This window comes from Leptonotus elevatus, chromosome 11, assembly GCF_054856555.1.
Source record: "Leptonotus elevatus isolate MCC_2025b chromosome 11, RoL_Lele_1.0, whole genome shotgun sequence".
NCBI lineage: Eukaryota > Metazoa > Chordata > Actinopteri > Syngnathiformes > Syngnathidae > Leptonotus > Leptonotus elevatus.
The window spans coordinates 4,959,608-4,982,176 of record NC_141249.1 but is presented as its reverse complement, the minus strand read 5'-3'; the positions used below and the strand labels follow the sequence as shown (position 1 = coordinate 4,982,176).

General features: G+C 39.4%; 2 protein-coding genes across 18 annotated transcripts in view; one reads left to right on the top strand and one right to left on the bottom strand.

The window, feature by feature from the left end:
- atg4c (autophagy related 4C, cysteine peptidase) overlaps nucleotides 1-263 on the bottom strand; it is a 20,934-nt gene extending 20,671 nt beyond the window's left edge. The window contains exons 1-2 of one of the 3 annotated variants that reach the window (XM_086090053.1): nucleotides 106-263; nucleotides 1-12 (exon numbers count right to left, since the gene is read on the bottom strand). The exon at nucleotides 1-12 is cut by the window's left edge and continues 109 nt beyond it. The gene's annotated coding sequence lies outside the window, so the exon portion shown is untranslated. The other 2 variants (XM_086090055.1, XM_086090052.1) reach the window with 2 other exon arrangements.
- A 744-nt stretch (nucleotides 264-1,007) lies between these two features.
- dock7 (dedicator of cytokinesis 7) overlaps nucleotides 1,008-22,569 on the top strand; it is a 66,916-nt gene continuing 45,354 nt past the window's right edge. For all 15 annotated transcript variants that reach the window (XM_086089815.1, XM_086089814.1, XM_086089813.1 and 12 more), the window contains exons 1-14: nucleotides 1,008-1,143; nucleotides 4,690-4,789; nucleotides 10,183-10,358; nucleotides 13,149-13,217; nucleotides 13,344-13,473; nucleotides 13,668-13,880; nucleotides 16,684-16,769; nucleotides 16,860-16,926; nucleotides 17,987-18,136; nucleotides 18,269-18,349; nucleotides 18,523-18,685; nucleotides 19,832-19,974; nucleotides 20,037-20,130; nucleotides 20,276-20,438. In XM_086089815.1, coding sequence (XP_085945941.1) covers nucleotides 1,106-1,143; nucleotides 4,690-4,789; nucleotides 10,183-10,358; nucleotides 13,149-13,217; nucleotides 13,344-13,473; nucleotides 13,668-13,880; nucleotides 16,684-16,769; nucleotides 16,860-16,926; nucleotides 17,987-18,136; nucleotides 18,269-18,349; nucleotides 18,523-18,685; nucleotides 19,832-19,974; nucleotides 20,037-20,130; nucleotides 20,276-20,438 — 1,673 coding nt within the window. In that variant the 5' untranslated portion in view covers nucleotides 1,008-1,105. The remainder of the gene's footprint in view (nucleotides 1,144-4,689; nucleotides 4,790-10,182; nucleotides 10,359-13,148; nucleotides 13,218-13,343; nucleotides 13,474-13,667; nucleotides 13,881-16,683; nucleotides 16,770-16,859; nucleotides 16,927-17,986; nucleotides 18,137-18,268; nucleotides 18,350-18,522; nucleotides 18,686-19,831; nucleotides 19,975-20,036; nucleotides 20,131-20,275; nucleotides 20,439-22,569) is intronic.

The window sequence follows — 22,569 nt, the reverse complement described above, 5'->3', positions numbered from 1 at the left end:
CTCAGAGAAAGGCTGGTAAGCCGTGTTTAGTTGGTAGAAACAAACCAACGGTACTAACTGGTGTCACCATAACGCGCACATTTACATTAATACGAATGCGATTACCTTAATCCCGTGTGTTCACTCAGAAACTGCTTGTGTTAATGCCGATCTGTACGTACAGTTTTATGTCTCCATCGCATTTTTTTGCATTGGAACCCATCCCAAGCGACGATGTTTATGTTTGAGGAAGTAGTAGAGGGCAGGTCAGCTGATCTCGCGATGTTTCCAACAAACAAAGGCGACGGCAATCTGTGGAGGCTCGATTTGAAGCAACGCTTACCGTCGTGGGCGGTGCTTAAACTAATTGAATGAAACTCTTCCAAAGCACTTGCTTTTGTCATTTTCTGCAACAAAACAATATGTTTTAAGTAAAAGCATAAATGAAGATCTCACTCACTGAAGGGAATGAATGACTGAGAGTTTTAATAGTTTCCCTTATTGTATTGGTTTAAAACATGTTTAATTGTCTTTATATTACATGATAAAATGTATAAATTGTATATCACAACGTTATAAGTCGAATACTAAATACAGCATACATGTGTCATTAATAATAGTACGTGCGTTCTGTGTTTTGCTAAACAGTTTTGTTCATTTCCACATCTAAACTTATTTTACATACATTTCAACACTAAGTAAATAAATACTACATCCAATAGAAGAAAGTTTCTGTTCTGAAATACAGAGTACTGTAAATTAAAATGTAATGTAAAAATAAAATAAAATTGTAGTAACAAGTTAGAGTATTTTTTGTTTCATTCAGAATAAATTACAAACTTTCTATATACTGTGTGCTAGTTGTCAATTTATTTGTACAAATGAGATCTTTACCAGTATTGAGCAAAATTATTTATATTTAAATGAAATACATTTGAACAAAAAGTCGAGCAAGTTAGTCATTTTGCGTGGGTTGGTTCTGTTGCACACCATTACAGCCATTACGGTAAGACGCGAAGCCCCCATTCTCTAGTTTTCCCGTTTTCCCGGTGGCTGTAGTGAGTGAGTGGAATTCGCTGGCTGCCTCTCTGGGAATTTCGTTCAAGCACATCGAGCGGCCACTGCCATGGCTGAACGCCGCGCCTTTGCCCAGAAGATAAGCAGGTAAAGACGTATCGGAAACGGACTGTTTCAAGACAAAGCTAACAGTTTTAAGCTTTCAAGAGGGTCACCGACAGACCACCGCCAAGGCAACCGAATGGAAAGAGGCCCAGACGGCAGCATAGCCCCGCCACTCTCCGCTAGCTTGTTAGCTGTATCGTCAAAGATGCTCAGACCCACCCACGGGGACAGCCGAATGAATTCTTAAAAAAGAGACATAGCTCGCACTCGCTTGAATGAATGTAAATATGTCGGACACAAGGCATGCTTGGTAGTGTCTGCGCTTCCAGCTATATGTGACAGTAACACGAAACCGTTAGTTTGATCAGCTAGCTGTCTTGTCTCTTGTAGCTTTCATTGATGCAGCTTGACACTGTTGTCACTGCTACAAATGTAAATGATCTCAACAAACATACCGTGAGGAGGACAGGGTAAATACATGTTGTTGTAAATACGTGTTTACAGAATATCAAACAACAATCATCCCCGCCCCGAAATAATCTCTTTAACAATGGGCTCTGTGCTGTCAGATGCCACCACCCTTCCATCCATCCATCCATCCATCCATCCATCCATCCATCCATCCATCCATCCATCCATCCATCCATCCATCCTTGCCCGACTTTGTGATGGTTTGTGACCTTATGTCAGTTTCTGAATGTTAATCTGGGAGTTTGGATCACTTCTAATTGACAAAACATTTCTGGAGGAGGAGAGAGTCAGGTGAAGAAAATTGTGACAGAAATAATTAAGAATTATGTTTTTTTCTTTGGTGTTATTGTTTTGTGGTCATATTGGTTCGTTTGAGTGTAGAGGTAGACATATGCTTGGTCTCCCGAGTGGCTCAATTAAGTTTTTTTTTTTTTGCTATGCATTTACTTTAGTGTCACATTGTTGTGCTGATTGGCCATACACTGAAGAAACAAGAACACTCAATGTGTGTAGTGCATGCTAAATAATAAACATAATTATTACACAATAAATGAGATTGTCCTTGTTCAATTAATTTGAGTTCATGTAAAATGTCTGTATTTGGAGATGTCAATAAATACTTTATAAATTTGATCTTTAATAATAATAAATAGGAGTGAAACAACAAAAACTATCAGAAAATTAGTTTTCATTTAAAAGATGCGAGTGCATCAAATCTGTTTTAATCGTTTAACTGTAAAATATATATATATATATATATATATATATGTGTTAAAAGCCTCCTTTTGAAACTTAGAATATCAACTGATTGTGTACACTGTCACAACTTAGTACTGATATATTTTGGGTTTATAGAGCAGTGTGGTGTGATTAAAAGGTACAGAAAACATAGTTATGTTTCTATTTGTTGTTTTTTGTTAAAAATTTAATTTAAACACAGAAATGTTGTCAACAAGGAAGATGCAGTCATTAGTACAGTACTACTTTAACTGCAACTACTACTACTTGTCCTCCCAGTTTTATCTGAATGCATACTTTTAAAAGCTGATGTATAGCATTTGGATGCAAATGTGAGTTTTAGAGTTAAATGTATCTCCCTGGGTCACAGTAAACATGCACTTTGCAGGAGTGGCGTAACCAAGCTCACCATCTTGAGCGACACACTGTGTTCTGGCATCTGTGAATTACATACAGCATTTTATATCTCCAAAATGCGTCATCTTCACTCAATGGCAAAAATTTTGTTTTTTGGTTTAAAATGGCCCTGAAACATAACACCCAAATAATCATTCTTCAATTCAACAAATATATGTTAATGTGTGGTAAATATATACATAGCTGTAAAGCCAGAATGGTTTGTACCCTGATGGAGCGGACATTGCAAATATGGCAATCCAAAGTTGTTGTGATGCTGTTGTGTAAAGTTTTTGATACTGTCACTGTGTCACAAAGCCTCGCAATAATGGTAGTGGTCTCACCTGAAAGGACAATGTACTCATCCTTGGAAATATGGAAGTTAGGTAGCTGGAGGTGTGGCAGTGTTCAAGTGATACAATGATACAATTTTGTATCTAGTCTTCCCCCTCACCCCTCTCCATTAATGGAGCCTATTAAGCTTTCTTCTGGAAAAAGTCAATATGTGTCTTTGGTCTTGGGTCATTATGCTGCCCATGAACACTGCTGTTACCATGAGACCAATAAAACACATCCCTCTCAACAAAGCTGAGCAGAGAGAGAGACCATCAACTCATTGACATTTTTACGGTAGCAAAGCAGGCAAAAACCTCTCGCTATGATTGAAGCACTCATAATTAAAACCGGAGAGGATTATAGTACCCCCCCCCCCCCCCCCAAATGCATCAGGTCCACTATAAATTGATAGGACCCTAAGATTTGCTGAATCATTTTGTCCAGGGTTTCTAAAATAATGTCCGTCTCCTCTGCGTGACTCAATCCCTGTCATTTACAGGAAACAAATTCACAACTAAAATACATTTGATGCATACAACAGTTTTGGGGCATTTTTCCATGTCTTTTCATAAAATTAGTAAATAGAAATCTTGATCAATCATAGCTGGTTTCCATGTTTTGGAAAATACTATTTGCTATATACTATATAGTTGGAACTCGGAACATCACGCTACATATGCTTGAGTTCTTTAAAATACCATCAGTAAGAAACTGGAACACAGTTGGCATCTTTAAACTTTCAACTTGGTTTCAGTCTAACTTTGATGTTTAGAAGAGGTTTAGCAGAGATATAGTGTAGCTTGCAGTTAACACCTCTCATATGGAGCAGTGGAACCCGCTTGGTCCCAGACTGAACACACACACTTTTTGGCTAAGGCCCAAAATCTGTGCTTCCAAATTTTGGGGACAGGAGGTATCCCAGCACACGTACATGTACTCAATGTCTATATTAAATGCTTAATTTTACTCCAGTTTTTTTTTTCTGTAGATGATTTGTTTTCTTTCTGTTGGTTATTTACTGAAGGTGTCACATATTCTCTAGTATGTACTTCCAGCTGGAGTTGTTTGTTTTGTTTTCTGCAGGTAGATGCACGTGTTCAATTCATATGACTGCATTGAGTCACACAGTATAAACAGATAAACTACATTTTTATGTTTTATTCTGGCATGTTTGTCCTTGTCACACTGTGTTATATAGATGGGTTAAGTGAGTCAGTGCTGCTAAAAATAGCGAGCTCCAGATGTTTTTCTTCAGGACTTCTATGTACTCGTTAGTAGCCAATCAGTGTAGAGAGGTTTGGGTAGATCAAAATAATAATACTGATATGATACTATAAATGTAAACAGACCTTACCAGTCTAGGTGCACTGGAAACCCAGTTTTTTTTTACTTGTACACAATTTATGTAGGGCTCTAGTGAGCAATTACAAGTGCTTTGGAACTAACACCTCCTTTATAAGCTGATAGCTGAACAGTTTTGGAGTCAACAGGAACATCTTAAAGACATTATACTGTAACTTCTTCATTAAAAGTAAAGACAAATAAAGTGTTAATTTAGTTAAACACACCATTACATCAACTTTTGATATTGACTGACTGACTGACTGGATGGATGGATGTAATAAATAAAGCTTGTTTTCTTTGCAGGACTGTGGCAGCAGAGGTCAGGAAGCAAATAGCGGGTCAGTATGGGGGCTCTCCACAACTCTTCAAGAACCTCAATGCTGGGACCATAACAAGTAACACAGTGCGTAATAAATAGCATAAGTACAGTGCAATACAACTGTTTAGTGCAATTTGTGCTGACATTATTAACTACAAAATGTTTTCAAACTATGTACGATATATTTGTGTAAGATACATATAAAAAGTAATTAAAATAATGACATCAATGACAGACGCCCATTTTGTTAACAATTGACGGGAAACTTCGAAAAATTTATGAAAATTAACACTATTTCGATGTTTATTTTTATAGACAATTCTGATTGACTGACATACATGCCTCTACCCTGGGCCCGTTTTTCCTCCTCCTTTCGCCGCTTTTTTAATGCAGTACCTGAGGGCTTGGACCTTTTTATTGTAAAGGTTTTTGATATATAGATAACATCATAAGCGAGCCATCTATCTATCAATAGCGCTAACACTCTGAGATGATGCGCAACCCCTACCTTTCACTGTAAACAGCAGCAGCAGGTCAGATTCAAGGTGCCAGGTCATGATCTCATATTTATTTGGACGAAGTCATTAAAACATTATTTTTTTAATAAAATATATATGCGGTATAATATAACATATATAAATAATGTAATATAATAATGTAAAATAAATAAAATATATATGCTCTATAACATTTTGTAGCATCCTCGGTTGAAATAAAGGTGGTCTTTCCAACTGATGGTTCACAACTTTTATTAAACCTTCCTTTGTGTGAACACACTGTAAGAGCTACAAAACAAACAAGCCAAAATTGCCATTAATAACTCAAACGGTATGTTTTGTGTATCCTTTTACCGTATTTAAGCCATATACTAAGGTCACCATATTCCAATTTCCAAAAAAGAGGACACTTGCCCCGGCCTTGAAATTGTGGTAGTAGTCGCAGTTACACAGGGTACTTCACCTCCTATTAGTCACACAATGCCAACCGGACATTTTCATGAATTTATAAAACCTCCGGACGCCCCAATAGGACGTAAAAAAAAAAGGTCTGTCCTCCCAAAAGAAAACCCATTTGGTCACCCTACCATATACTATAAATGAATTGCCGAAATGATTACCTTTTTATAGCCTTGACAATCTCTTGAGTACAATTTATATTGTAAATAAACATTTTAACCTTGCCTGTTGCCTTTATAAATACCTTAAAACAAAAATAAACCATACAGAAATACAGATTCTTAGTCAATAAAACAGAATCTTGAACAATAGCATTGCTAAATATTTACCAAGGAGCGTTAGCACACTCCAGTGGATGAAAACGGTAACGTTTTACTATGCAGTAAATTACACAATGAACATGAAATATAACAACATTAGTTAAACAATGAAACATTGCTCCAATACGAACCTCGTTCCCTTCTCAGTCAGGTGCTAAAAAAATCGTTCACTGATTTAGTTGTCAACTTCAGTTTTCTCTGATTTCCTGTGGCGCGCACACGTCTTCTCTGCACTTGGAAGACGGCACTACAGTACGTCGGTTACTTACGTCAGTTCCTACCAGTTTATGAGACCTTTTCCTGTGTCCTTCAAAATAAAAGTATAAACTATATTATCTCTTTGACTGCCAGACGTTTTCAGAAAAGAGATGCTGTCAGTGCCAGCCGATTTAAGCATTTTGACTGATCTTTCAAGGTCCACAGACAATGTTCTGTTTAGACTATGGAAACACACATACTACCAAATGAAAGATTGAACTTTCATCTTTCATCAGGAAAAAAAGTTTGTTTCTACCTTATTCCGTTCTTTAGTAATCAACAATAGAAAATGGTTAGTTTCACCCAAATGCGCTTGTTTTGGACCAAAATACGGAGAAATCAAGCTTTTAGTGAAACAATATTATTTCATGCACTCTAGTGAATTTTACACTTCTTTTTGTCCATGAATGATGCCACAAACACCTAAATAGTGCTTTACTTCTATAAAACACTACCACCAAGAATGAAAAAGTGTTTTTTGATAGCAAAATAAGTTTATTTACATTCAACAGTGTAACAATTTGACAACAATTTGGCAAACTATTTACAAATGTGTGCAACTGTGGTACTATTTACAATTATGTGGATGTTTCAACGACAGTTTTTCTTTTTGTGAAACACTCCCCTGCGTGCAAGGAGACGCAACAGGATTTGCACAACAGATTAGTTTCACTGCGATTGCCTCTTCGCGTGCAGAAGCTACACTTTCTTGCAGGCCGTTTTTTCCGGGGAATAACAAGTATATACTGCAGTGTGTGTTGCCATCAAGTCTAATATCAGGATCATGCTACGGTTACGTTACGGTGGTGTTACGTCTGGCTTCCTCATGTCCTTCAGTTGCTATACCGGGTGGTAAGAGATGTTCTGATCCATCTTATCCACTCCATTCATGGTGGCATCGTAGTCCAGAACCAGTGTCTTCTCCGTGATCAGACTGTACCCGCTCCTCCGATGAATATGCATTGGACTCGGGGTACTCTTCATTGTCCGATCGAATGTCCGCTTGTACAGCTCCGCGTTTTCCGGCGTTAGCAGCGCTAGCCGGTGAGGCTTTATGACGTGATCATAGTCGCGCGTCAATGCTTCCAACTGTGGCGTCAACCTCGGGACATACCATCATCATCATCATCATCAATGTGCATTGGTCGATGCTTTTCGACTACTCTCCATCGCCCGATCGAATGTCCGCTTGTGCAGAAGTACCCGGTCGGTTGTGCTGCGTGTTTTCCGGCGTTAGCAGCGCTAGCCGGTGAGGCTTACTACGTGATCATAACGGTCGCGTCAAGGCTTCCAACTTTGGCGTCAAGCTCGGAGTCATCATCATCGTCGACATCAATGCGCTTTTTAGTATTGATCGATGCTTTCCGTCTTTGAAAAAAATGCTCAAGCGTGAGCTGCTTGCAACCGGTTGCTTGGTCAGCCATTGTGGCTTATTCAGCCATGTCTCCTCAACACTCTAGCTAAGTCTCACGTCTTCTACTGACGCCCACGGTGGGCGGCCCACCCAATCTTGTCCAAAGAGAGTCATCGCTGCCATCTAGAGGCCAAAACGAGTCATTTTACTAACTAGATCTGCTTGATACTTTCAGCACAGCTGCCCAAGGCTTTCCTCCACCCGTTTCCAAAAAAAAACAAAAAAACATAGTGAACGTCTTTTAACGTCCTCGGCGCCCCTCCGTAGGTTTTTACTAAACGTTTTATAACGTTTATGGCGGTCAAAGAGTTAAAATAGCACAATAAAACAATATAATTCTGCAATACAAAAATGCAAAAACAAAAATATTAGCAAGGTAATTTACATATTTTATTTTAGAAAACCTGAGGGAGGGAAATATTTTTTATCGTTTTAATTTTTTGCCCTGCAATTTGGCGCCCCCTCCACTAGATGGCACCCTAGGCGACCGCCTTGTTTGCCTATGCCCTGGGCACAGCACCGGCCCTGCTTGTATTTGTAGGCATAGTCTGCTGCTAATTTGCTGTTTAAGTCAAATTTGTTATAACCAGCCCGTACTTTGCCATACTAGAATAAAGTGTCATTACATATCCACTACAGTAGGTGGCAGTGGCATTTTCATTGCCTAAGGTGCACAAAGTGTATTAGCTCCTCTGCAGAGGTGTAACAATTTCCATTTGGGGGCGCGGACTATTTTCTTCATCCTGGGGGGGCATAACAAAAAATAATCAGTGTGCATTCCGCCAGTTTGTCATGACAAATGGCAAGAAACTTTGAAAAAAATGACAGACTAAACACTTATGGAAGTGAGTTTTCGTCCCTCAGTGTAATCGTAACTTACCAGCTCTAGTACCGACGGACCTTTAAGTCCTCCGCTGATGGGCGCCCGTTTGGTCGACAAATTGCCCACTCGAAATGTCTGTCGGTCCTAAAATTTTGGTGACGAAATGATGACGGAAGCGTGGTTAAAATATTATGATGGACCGACAAGTAGTTTGGTTCGGCTCGAAAAAGTGACGGACTGACAATGAGGGCGCTGACAAATGATGGATCAGCAAGTATTTTGTAAATTGCCCACCTCTGCAAAAACAGAATTGAGAAGCACTGGTGTAAGTCTCTGGTTTTAAGAGCTATGGTGTTTTAAATTTGAAAGTGTGTTAGATAAAAAGCCTGCTCTATTGCAAATTTATAACTTGTAGATGTAACTCTACTACCTATGCACATGGTCATTATGAAAAGGGCTAATGGGGCTTTGCTCTGGTCAGTCATATGATTTATGGCCCCACACATTCTATTTTTAAGTCACACTGCATTTCTTGAGTTTGTCGAATGAATGTGTGCAGTAACTCTAAGCACATGGAAATGTTTAACTGATATCTGTATTCCCATCCATAGTTATATGAAGGGCAAAGGCCATGTGTATCTCATCATTATCGACAGCTAATATGCATGGTTGCTTCTTCTTCTATATTTCCACATCCAATGTTTGCACCATTTAGTATGGCAGGATATCTGTTCCAGTGGGGATCAGCAGGTGTAACAGGCTTTTGCAAAAATGCTAGCAAATTATGGCCCTTTACTTGTAAATTTGGATACCATTGGCTTTTTTAAACTGTTACTGTTTAAATTGCCTGAGAAACTTGCAGACCACACAGTCTCACTCACAGGGGGAAAACAGATGGGATTTGGATTATTCAATTTAACAGATAAACATCCTTGAATCATTTTTCACTTTTGAAGACATTTTAAACAGTCAGTTGATTTTCCAGTTTAGAACTATATATGGCCATTAATAATATGAATGGGTAGTTTTTTTTTTTTGTTGTTTTGTAACATGATGCAATAGGCTCCTGCCTAACCTTTGTGAGGGTAAGCGGTTTATGGAATGGATGGATGGACAGGTGGATGGATGTTATGTAGATAACAATCAACAGAGTAGTTCAGTAAAGTTTACTACTTTAGAAATAGAACAGGACAAAACACAGAGAGGGTTTTGTTCCAGGATTATATTGAACTAAAGAAATGTGGTGTAAATGTAGTATTGCTGCTACAACAAATTTTCCTGCCACAAAGATTAATTACTGTAATTTGAAATTAAAGCATGACAGCTATTGCAAACAATAAAACAATGGTGAAGAAGGCTCCTCATTTCTTCTGTTTGGACAACAAAATCAAATCATCTTTCAAATAAAACATACTTTTTTGAAATTCTTGTCTTTACACATGGGGGAAAAAAATCAAAATGTTTGAGACAATTACCCTGAGTAATGACAGTAGTCTGGATTGAAATTTCCACATTGTTCTTTCAGGGCAGAACAAAAACAATAGCAGAGATTTGTCTGTGTTGGAAGGATTCTTTGCATTAGCATTAATGATAATAATAAAGATGGAGCTTGTATAGCACTTTTCATGATACTCAAATTGTCGTGAGATGTATGGTTGACTATCCTAAACTGATTGATTCCCTGTATCCCCTTGTTTACTTTCTAGGTTCCACTCACAGAGGCAGTAGAGCCAGTGGATTTCGAGGAGTACCTCATAACTCACCCTCCGATTGTGGAGTCCGGACCCCTAAGAGATCTGATAGAGTTTCCCCCAGATGACATTGAGGTCATCTACACACCCAGGGAATGTCGCACAGTAGTACAAGCTGTCCCAGAGGAAGGGTAAGTGTTTGCAAATAAGCTGGACAATAGCCCCCCAAAAAAATACGAACAACAAAAAGTCGGACTGGGTCTCAAGCACGAGACTTTTATCTATTAATCAGATAAAATCCATTGCAAAAAAAATGAAGTGTGTGGTGTACGGAACAGATGAAAGAGAAGCCCTATTTACACTGCATTCTAGTTATTTGGACAAAAACTGGTCACACGTGATTGGTCAGTTTGGGTTTCAAGCATGCTGTACCAGTACAATTGCTTATGAATAAATAAGTCTCTTGAAGTACTGGGGCTTCATTCTACAAAGAGTAGAAATTGATTCGTTCAACTGAAAATTACACTGTGCGTAAGTACAAAAAAAATATTTTTCAAACATGCGGACACCTGTCATACTCACAGCATTAAGTGTTGATAAATCCCACCTGTTCTTAATTGCCACACATCTATTCTAGCCTCATTTGCAATGAGAAACATCTCCTATTGACCATATACATTACAGTTACTGTAATTATTGAAAGAAATCTGAAATCATGGCAAAGAGGGTGTAGTCTAGAGATGTTTGTGGATATTCTCATTCATCCAGGTCATCGCAACTGGGCTGCTCAAACAAAGCTATATGACATGCGCTAAATCTTATTAGTCAAAGGTGTGTGTGTGTGGGGAGGAGGCTTCGACATGAGTGCGCCCTGCCAGCTGGGACGACAGAGAGTTGGGGGTGGGGGTTTGACGCTTAGCTTTGGCAGTGGTGGGACAAAAAAGCCTTCCGCCCGCCAGGCTTGTGGAGCACTAGGGGAAACCTTGCAATGAATGCCCTAAGAAAAGCCTGAAATAATCTCAGAGACCGACATTGACATGAAAGAATGAAAAAAAGGGTTTGACATGAACTCAATGCCATAAAAACTATTCATAGCCACAGATGTGAAAAAAATATTGTTTTAACATTATGGGCACTATTTTAGTTCCCAGCGCAAGTCTGGCGCACAATGCAGTCTATAAGTGTGCGCATGGGAGGAGTTTTCTTGATTTGGGTTTTTTCATAGACTTTGTGCTGTTATGCGCCTTTGTGGGATGGAACAAAGCTTTTTTTGGCCAATCGTAGCAGGCTCTCTCATTTGCAGAGTGACGAGGGCTCGAAGCACAGCGCCTACAGCGGGCTAGATATTGTGGAAAATAAATACAGTACAGTAGACTCGCGGGGGTCCGTGCATGACATCGGCATATAAACTTCAAGATCAGCCCTTGTGGATGATTTGATGTGGGCTGTTTAAAACCACCTTGTACCCACGACGTGTGTGGGTGCACCCAATCACGCGCTTCTCACCCCAACCACTGATGAGCGTACCATGAGTGGGGTGCTGTATTAAAAATATATTTAGGATGATAATGATAATAATCTGTTGAATTGATTTCTACAATGATTCAGACTTGTCACATTTATGAATGAAATACAATGACATCCACCACACATGTCTGCACCTCTATTACATGCAGCAAAATCGCGTTAGATCATCCTGCGCTGCAAAATAGATCTTCTTATACAGTCTAGAATTTAGTCCACATTTTGTGACCAAATTAGCGATGCACTGATGGACACGGCAGCTAGACACATAGCAACTCCCAAGGAAATGCAGTGTATCTACCAAATTCACAAACACGTCTGACTTAAACACCAACTAACCACCTTTAGACCGAGTGCAGTCTACTTTCTGTTACCAAATTTCTGGGGGCGCGGCAGCTGTGTTCGCCGGAATGCCCAGAAGGCACAACCGTTCCCCTAACAGTGCAGAATTGTGTTGGGCTGCCATGAAAATTGAGATGCGCCCATTTTTACGCTGAGCGCACGTGCACCAGTCTACGAAAATAGAGCTCTATGCTATTGAGCCTGCTTATTTTTCTGCATTGAAAATTTTATTTCGTTAGATGATAAAACTATGACGTTTTTAAGTACATGCAAATGAGACTTCACACTTGATTTATTGAATGAAATAATTTGCTGTTCACGAAGTTGAAATCGTCTAATGGTGCTTTTAATACATGCCGCTAACCATATTTGGGGAAACCCTTGTTTAATTTCAACATGTTGGTAATGTCTGTTTAGCCATTCAATCTGGAGTTTCACTTTTGTATCACATGGCTTTGTGTGTGTACATGGTCAGAGCTGTGCATAAATTTAGGCATGTCCTCACACACAATTCCAATGGATAAAATCCATACTTTTCGTGGAAATGTTCATACACATGCTAGTTTATACATACTTATGTGCTTACGCATGCTTGATAAATAAGGCTCCAATTACCTACTATGCATGTTTTTCGGAATGAGGGAGGAAACCGGAGTTTGCATTTAATTTTGTTCTTTATATGTCTATTTATATTTGCTTTCTCACTGGATTTCCCCTTAAGTTTCTATATGTAAACAGTGCATGACTGGTTAGCACAAATGCGTCACAAATAATTCTGAGGTGGTGGCTGGTGGGTCAAATACGGTCTCCGGCCTTCCTGTTTGGTGGTTGCATGTTCTTCCCGGGCCTGTGTGGGTTTTCTCCGTGCACTCTGGTCTCCTCCCACATTCCAAAAACATGCTTGGTAGGCTTAATTGAAGATTCTAAATTGTCAGATGGTGTGAATCTGAGTGTGAATGGTTGTTTGTCTTTACGTGCCCTGTGATTGGCTGGTGACCAGTTCAGGGTGTATCCCACCTCTCAGCTGTGACCCTGGTGAAGACGAGCGTGACAAAGGATGGCTGGATGGATGATTATATTTAAAACATCTTTGTGCTGTATTTGGCTTTTTTCAGGGACACCGACCCTCATGTGAGAGACTGTGTCAGATCATACACAGAAGACTGGGCCATAGTTAACAGAAAGTAAGATTTTGTATACTGTATACATTTCATTTTAAATAGAAGAAGAAGAAGAAGGCATCTAATCTACACTGAACAAGAATGAAGTCTTTCCATTTTTTCTTAGACTAAATCTTATGTTACTTTCAGATACCACAAACTTGGCACAGGTTTTAACCCAAATTCACTGGATAAGCAGAAGGAGCGCCAGAAGGGCTTGCCCAAACAAGTGTTTGAGGCTGATGAATTGCCGGACAGCAGTAGCTACCAAGATGACCAGGTAGGTACCAATGGGTGTCTTAACAGTGTACAGTATTTTATTTAAAGTTCCAATTTCCAACTCTACGAAATGTGGTATTCTGTCAGATTTGAAGTTCAGTATTCTATGATGTTGAGTACTGTGGATATTATATTATGCTCACCCAAAAATTGTAGCCATGGTATTTATATTTCTAAATCATGCTTGTTTTGTAGGATGACCTAAAACGGCGGTCAATGTCCATTGATGACACTCCTCGGGGTAGCTGGGCTTGCAGCATCTTTGACTTGAAGAATTCCCTCCCTGATTCTCTCCTCCCGCATCTGCTTGATCGTGCCCCCAATGAGGACATTGACAGACACAATGAAGATCAACGCAAGACCAACCGCCATCGGGAACTCTTTGCTCTGCACCCAGCCCTTGATGAGGTCTGGTATACTGCATGTCTCCATGCAGTAGCATTTCTTCTTAACAGCATTATTTTATCATGAATACATTTTGCCCTGGCCTCTGCTGCACATACAAGCTTCAGTAATATACGAAATGCCAAATTGTATGTATGGTATCTATGGAGAAGATGTACAAGGTTATGAGGGGGCCTTTGAATCGAGACAAGAGTGATGGCGCCATGTTGTAGTGGGATACTACACCATCAGCTGTGGTGAGGTCTAGAGGAAGATCAAAGAGGAGGTTTATGGATGTAGTTAAAGAGGACATGAAGGTAGTTGGTGTGAGAGCAGAGGATACAGAGGCAACAGATTCGCTGTGGCGACCCCTGAAGGGGTAAGCCGAAAGGAAAATAAGCTGTGGTGTCAAAAGGAGTGCCTTTTGAGTGTTTATGAATGACCAATGACCCAGATTGCATGTTTATGAAACATAAACTAATATGTTCACTTAATTTGTGTTGTTGGGAATTTTCATTAAGCATAAACATATGAACCTCAACAGTTTGACTTTTGTGCTGTCATAAATAGCCTATATATGACTTAAGAAATAATTTCTGTTTGTATTCAATAATGTAAGTCTGGGATTCATTAAAATTATTTTTGTTCATAAATAATTAGAGCTGTCAAATGCGTACATTTTTTAATCGGATTAATCACATCTTAGAATTTTTATTAATCACGATTACTCGCTTAATTGAAAATACTTTTTTATCAACATTTTTTGCCTACCAAATTTGAAGAGCACCACGTGTTAATTATTTCGACATTTAATGTTGTGAGGATGTCTTCAACATTTTTTGATCCACTGCACATGCTCATCCTCCTCTTTTTCTAATCAGTTAATCAATTGCATAATGTAAAATGGGGGAAAATACCCTAATATTTTGACATGAACAAATATTCTGAGTGTCATATACAAACATTTATTAAATGCTTTACTTTATTGCATGTAGTTATGTTTATTGCTCAAACAACCTGTGCTACCTTTTAACTCTTTGACTGCCAGACGTTTTCAGAAAAGGGATGCCGTCAGTGCCAGCCGATTTAAGCATTTTGACTGATCTTTCAAGGTCCACAGAAAATGTTCTGTTTGGACTATGGAAACACACGTACTACCAAATGAAAGATTGGACTTTCATCTTTCATCAGAAAAAAAAGTTTGTTTCTACCTTATTCCGTTCTTTAGTAATCAACAATAGAAAATGGTTAGTTTGACCCAATTTCGCCTGTTTTGGACCAAAATACGGAGAAATCAAGCTTTTAGTGAAACGATATTATTTCATGCATTCTAGTGAATTTTACACTTCTTTTTGTCCATGAATGATGCCACAAACACCTAAATAGTGCTTTACTTCTATAAAACACTACCACCAAGAATGAAAAAGTGTTTTTTGATAGCAAAATAAGTTTATTTACATTCAACAGTGTAACAATTTGACAACAATTTGGCAAACTATTTACAAATGTGTGCAACTGTGGTGCTATTTACAAATATGTGGATGTTTCAACGACAGTTTTTCTTTTTATAACACTCTCCTGCGTGCAAGAAGACGCAACAGCATTTGCACAACAGATTGCCTCTTCGCGTGCTCCACTTTCTTGCAGGCCGTTTTTTCCGGGGAATAGCAAGTATATACTGCAGTGTGTGTTGCCATCAAGTCTAATATCAGGATCATGCTACGGTTTCGTTACGTCTCGCTTCCTCGTGTCATTCAGTTGCTACACCGGGTTGTAAGAGATGTTTTGATCCATTTTATCCACTCCATTCATGGTGGCATCGTAGTCCAGAAACAGTGTCTTCTCCGTGATCAGACTGTACCCGCTCCTCCGATGAATATGCATTGGACTCGGGGTACTCTTCATTGTCCGACAAAATGTCCGCATGTGAAAGCTCCGGCGTTAGCAGCGGTAGCCGCGCTAGCCGGTGAGGCTTACTACGTGATCATAACAGTCGCGTCAAGGCTTTCAACTTTGGCGTCAAGCTCGGAGTCATCATCATCATCATCATCAATCTGCATTGGTCGATGCCAACTCTCCATCGCCCGATCGAATGTCCGATTGTGTAGAAGTACCCGGTCGGCTATTGTGCGCGTTTTCCGGCCTTAGCAGCGCTAGCCGCGCTAGCCGCGCTTAGCCGGTGAGGCTTACTACGTGATCATAACAGTCGCGTCAAGGCTTCCAACTTTGGCGTCAAGCTCGGAGTCATCATCATCGTCGACATCAATGCGCTTTTTAGTATTGATTGATGCTTTCCGTCTTTGAAAAAAATGCTCAAGCGTGAGCTGCTTGCAACCGGTTGCCATTGTGGCTTCATCAGCCATTGTCTCCTCAACACTCTAGCTCCGCCTCACGTCTTCTACTGACGCCCACGGTGGGCGACCCATCCAACCTTGTGCAAAGAGAGTCATCGCTGCCCTCTAGGGGCCAAAACGAGTCTTTTACTAATCAGATCTGCCTGATACTTTCAGCACAGCTGCCCAAGGCTTTCCTGCACCCGTTTTCAAAAAAACAAAAAACAAACATAGGGGACGTCTTTTAACGTCCTCGGCGCCCTTCCCTAGGTTTATGCTAAACGTTTTATAACGTTTATGGCGGTCAAAGAGTTAATGAAACAATCCACTGTCAGCTAAATAATCATCTGTGGTCAAAATTAATAGTGAGATTAATCTACGTTAATACATGATTATTGTGATAATTTTTGTGATTAATTAATTAGTTAACGCTTTAACTTTGACAGCCGTCAGCACTATTAATAATGTTATGTGATTATATGCCTCTTCTGTAGGAGGACCCAATTGAGCGGCACTGTGTGCCTGAAGTTCCCAAAGAACACTTTGGCCAGAGGCTACTTGTCAAGTGCTTGTCCTTGAAGTATGTGGTGGGAAGATTTTACTATTAAAAAAAAGAAAAAAAAAAGTAATTTAATCCTGTGATTCACTTTGTTTGTGTCCCCCACTATAGGTTTGAGATAGAAATTGAGCCCATATTTGCTAGTTTGGCTCTGTATGATGTCAAAGAAAAGAAAAAGGTAAGTAGATCGTAGATAATATTCTGAGATGAAAAATAAGGTCAGTCCTGAAATGTCATTAATTTGGCAAGGCCATGTTTCAGGCCTTCATTTGATTAGGCAGTGGGTAATAAGCATGAATAATGCAAATAAATATAAATGGCATCTGATTTCCTGAAAACAAACCTAGTGTTGTTCTGATACCGATACTGGCATCGGCAGAGGCCCCGATACTGCACAAACAAACAACAGTGGTATCGGTAAAATAGTGGTATCGGTATCGGTGAGTACTAACAAGTAACATGCCGATACCATAAATTCTGACGCTAATATAGGACTTTGGATGCAGCACGACATTCACTGATGTGTGACATGTTCACTGCATGCCGAGCTAAGATATCCTATTGGCCCTTGAATGCTCTGAACCAATGGCAGGACAGCTTTTTCATGTTGAGAAAAAAAAACGTAGGTATCAGTATGGTATCGGCTTAGCCGATACTGCAAAGCTGGGTATCGGAATCTGTATTGGGGGCCAAAAAACGGTATCGGAACAACACAAAAAAAAAAACTTGATGTCCGAAAACCGTGATCGATGTTCACCGATATTTTTGTGCACATCTCATGCCTTAATCATGCCCTCCTACAAGCTTCAGTTAGGAGGCAACCAGCAGCATTCTGGACCAACTGGAGATGCTTGAGGACTGACTGACTACAAAATAAACAAAAGCATGGATTACTGTTTATAAGTGCTGATGTGAAAAGCAAGAGGCTTTACTTTAGACAGCTGCCTAAGATAAAAAAAAAGAGAGAGATGGATTTAACAACAGTACCAATTTGCCTTGCATACATACATAATTTGCCAAATTCAGTACTTAAACTGAATATCTGTGAGAAGACTAGATGATGAACAGTAGAGGGAAGCAGTCACTTTGTGGAATAGACATTTACTTGAAAGAATTTAATGCTTATTTGAAAAGAGGACATTTAAATTAGCACAACAGCTACATTGTGTCATTCTATATTTTCTCTGATGACAGTTCAAGAAAAATAACTTCGTTTATTTGTATATATTTTTGAACAGATATCAGAGAACTTTTTCTTTGACCTGAATTCGGAGCAGACGAAGGCAATGTTGCGTCCACACATTCAGACTGCAGCCATTTCCACTTTAGCACGCTCTGCTATATTCTCCATCACCTATCCCTCTCAGGATGTCTTTCTGGTCATCAAGGTTAGCCACTCACAATTTCATGACATCATATTGTCCAATGATGCAGTATTCTTAATTATCTTATACAAATACATATAAGATAAGCAATTCTATGATCATCTTCTTGCTGCACTGTAACTGTGTTTCCTACAGTTGGAGAAAGTCCTACAGCAAGGGGATATTGGGGAGTGTGCGGAACCCTATATGGTCTTTAAAGAATCTGATGCTACCAAGGTACATTTAATCTGAGAATGGTTGTCTATGTTATGTTAATAGTGTCCTGCATACATTACTAAATGTGCGTGCTGTATGATAACAATATGAACTGTACACTGCATGATTACAAAAAAGAAACTTTGGGAAAGTTGCTATTTGTTGACATGTTGTGTTTCTCTTTTTTTCTGTAGAATAAAGAAAAATTGGAGAAACTCCGCAGTCAATCGGAGCAATTCTGCCAACGCCTTGGCCGATACCGCATGCCCTTTGCTTGGACTGCCATCCACTTAATGAATATTGTCAACAGTGCTGGCAGTCTTGAGCGAGATACTGAGCTGGAGATGAGCCTTTCAGGTCTTCAATTTTCATTAAACTACAGTATTTACAAGTGCTAGTCAAAAAAATAGAGTATCCTCAAAAAGTTTAATAATTTCCATAATTCCATTCAAAAAGTCAAACTTTCATAGATTATAGATTCAGGGCCTATAACTTAAGTGATTTCAAGTATTTATTTGTTTATTTTGACATAATTTGGGCTTCCAGCTCATAAAACCCACGATGTCCAAAAATTTGAATAATGTGAAGAAATTACTATGCATACTTCCCAGTGTTTTGCATGCAAAAAAAGGATGGATGGACGGATGATATTTTCAAAACGATATGTCAATCTTGAGTAGTTGCTTGGGAATCCCTTTGCCTTAATCACTGCCTCGATGCGCCTGGGACTCCTGAAAGCCCAGGCTTTCTTGATGCTTGCTTCCAGCTCTTTGTTTCTGGGTCTGGGGCCCCTCATTTGCCTCTTTATTGTGGCCCTCGTTTTCCTCTTGTAATACAGTACTATCAAGAGGAAAATGGAGGCCACCAGACCCAAAAACAAAGAACTGACAGCAAGCATTAATAAAGCATGGACTTCCAGGACCCCCAGGTAATGCCACGGCGCATCGAGGCAGTGGTTAAGGCAAAGGGAATCCAACCAACTATTGAAGATTGACATGTCGATTTAAAAAATACCATCTGTCCATCCATCCTTTTTTGCATGCAAAACACTGGAAAGTATGCATGGTGATTTCTTCACATTATTGACAATTTTTGACACCCTTTTTTTCATGGGTTTTATGAGCTAGAAGCGCAAATAATGTAAAAATAAACAAATAAATACTTTAATTCACTTAAGTGGTGGGCCCTGAATGTATAATCTATGAAAGTTTGAATGGAATTACGGAAAATGTTAAACTTTTCGAGGATATTCAAATTTTTTGACGAGCACCTGTATATTCTGCAAAAAGTAGAGGCTTATAGTCTAGAAATTACTCTAACTACTATGTTGCAGGTTCATGTAAAACCAATTGATTTTGATTGCATTACTGATAGCTCATGTTCCAAGTTTTTAACTTTTGTGAGTGTACAATGTTCTGGATCCAATTACTAAGCTTGCCAAGTAATTTTGTTTTAGCTTTTGCAGATTATTACTGCCATAACAACTCTTCTCACTTTCTGCAGAGAGAAAGGGCTCATGGTCAGAACGACGGAACTCAAGCATCATGGGAAGACGGTCCCTGGAACGAACCACCAGTGGAGATGAATCATGTAGTCTGACTGGCTTTAGGCCTGCCACTCTAACCATCACCAACTTCTTTAAACAGGTACATTGACACGCACATATGATCTGAAATAAAAGCTCTCCTAAATGTTTTGTTTATTTTAGGAGGGTGATAGGCTGAGCGATGAGGACTTGTACAAGTTTCTTGCTGATATGAGAAGACCTTCTTCAGTGTTGAGGAGACTTCGACCCATAACAGGTATAAACATAAACTTTGACATTTATTTAAGAAAACTATATGTAGAACAAGGTAATTTACCTCATTCTTATTTCCGTTAGTAACTACATCAATTGTCATTCTTCATCAAACTAGACCTCATTGCCATTTTTGACTTTCCCTACAGCCCAGTTGAAGTTGGACATTTCTCCATCTCCAGAGAATCCCCACTATTGCTTGACACCTGACCTCTTGCAGGTTAAACCTTACCCAGACAGTAGAGTGCGCCCCACCAGGGAGATCTTGGAGTTTCCTGCCAGGGATGTATATGTGCCAAACACCACATACAGGTACTGGATGCTTTCCCTTTAATTTTTTTTATCAGTTGCTTCAAATGGTTATTGTCTAATGTGGGACTGTATGTAAAGTATGGAGATGTTGGAGAGGGCAAACAAAGCCTTCTTCCCAGAAATGTTGTACGACCTTAATGACCTAATACTTAGAGCTTTATATCACTAAGATCCCAAGTAGCGAGCGCTAAATTAAGTGTTTCTTTCTACAGATTGTACTATTACAGCACTGTTGGGATTGTTGCGAATGATTTATAAAGACAGATCTTTTGCTAAGATTCCAAATGGTGTTAAAGTGGTGGAGAGCACTGTCTATAAAAGCGGGTTTTGTGACTGAGATAACTCTGATGGTTAACATATGACTGAGTTTCAGAAAACAAATTGATCCCTGCAGTAATTTAGGGGAAGCCAGCAACTGCATGAGAGTCATGTTTTGTTTGATCTAACTTGTCCCAAGTGTATGGTAATTAGATGGATGTCCAGATATGTGTATTCATTTATATGTAAATTATACCCTCCGCAGAGTGACAGAACAGAGTCCCTAAACGTAACGCTAGTCGTTTTCAACAAAGACAAGTCACTGGGGTAAAGTCACTGCTGAGTTCAGAACAACACTTGGAAAATGCTGCGGTGGTGGTTTATTCTTCTGAATCACAGATTTCTTTAATTTCACTGTCAGTCTAAGAGGGATTCCGCCTTTAGACAGATCATCCAATCATAATGCAGAAGCCGAGCATCCAGGCCAGCCCACTTCCCATTGACCTCCAGAGACGCTGAGCATCCGATGGGAGGAATAAAGCCCAGCATTTATCTAATGACCGTCCAGTTTCATGCAGTGGACCAACCCACTTTACGCTTTCACATTGAAGCTGTTGACGCTCAGTGACAAGTTGTATAAGTGCTGTAGCGCTGTGGGGATTAATGAGAAGGATTCTGAACATTGATAAAGGTGTTTAAGCGCATATTTAGTCAAATGTACACTATCTAATATTTCACCACTTTTTTGGGGTGGTGTGGGGGGACATTTTAGGGGAAGTGTAGCTTCCCTTGCAGTCTTAGAACAATCGCCACGGGTTCCCATCCTGCATAATATTGAGTTTCAAACTTGAGACAAATACGCTCAGGATAATCTTTAGGAGACAAAACACTCTAATTTGGACTACTGTCTGTCTGTGTACCCTGCATCAGTGTGGACTGTGTGATTATTTTTTGTGTTTGTTTAATGACTGTCGTTGATCTTTTCCCTCTGGCGCTTTATGTACAGTGAGCAGTTGGCTGTCCACCACTCTTTTACTCAAAATGTTTGCCAACAAAATGACCCAGATACACAGAAATGTGTCCGAGGAAGTTTTGTCTTAGATGACTTGGCATGAGTTTTTCATGTGGCTGGCACTAATTCAGCTCTTAAATCATTCAGAAGCTTCAAAATATTACTGCTGTGTAGACTATTTGTATCGATAATTTTTGTGGGCAATCTAAAGAAGACGTTTAGATGAGTGGTTGTTATCTCCTCCGCCACTCATGTGCCTGTGCTGCACGGGCACTGCTTTGCATTCTGGTTTGCATCTGCCTTTCAGCCGCGCTTTAAAAATGTAAACTCAATCAGCACAATCTGTAAATCAATAATAAATCATATTACTCATGCTAAAGTTGCACAACCAGCTTCTGCATTTTGCAAAACTGGATTAAGCACTTACTTTTAGGTCAGGTCTTTGGGAGCAAGAGAGCTTTTGTTCTTCTTTTCATATACAGTATAGTATTCAGGGTTTTTCTTGGATCAAATTGAGGCAAAGGTGATATCATTCTGACTATGATGGGTGACTACCGATACCAGGTATCGGTATCAGTGCCACAATACCAGTTTTATTTTAAGGTATCGGTACTCACGGCGGTGACCGATACCATTATCGTCCGCCCTCCTGCGGCTGTTTGACGATCAGGGACAAGAAATTATATGAATACAAAGTTGCCATTAACGTCATGCAATTTTAAGGAAAAATTATATATGGGGACATATAGGTCTTTCTTTAAAATCATTTATGGGTGGGGGATTTTATTTACTAGTAGTATCGGTATTTGGTGTCAGTAGCATTGACTAGTGAACAGTGTTATCACAGATTACTTGAAAAAG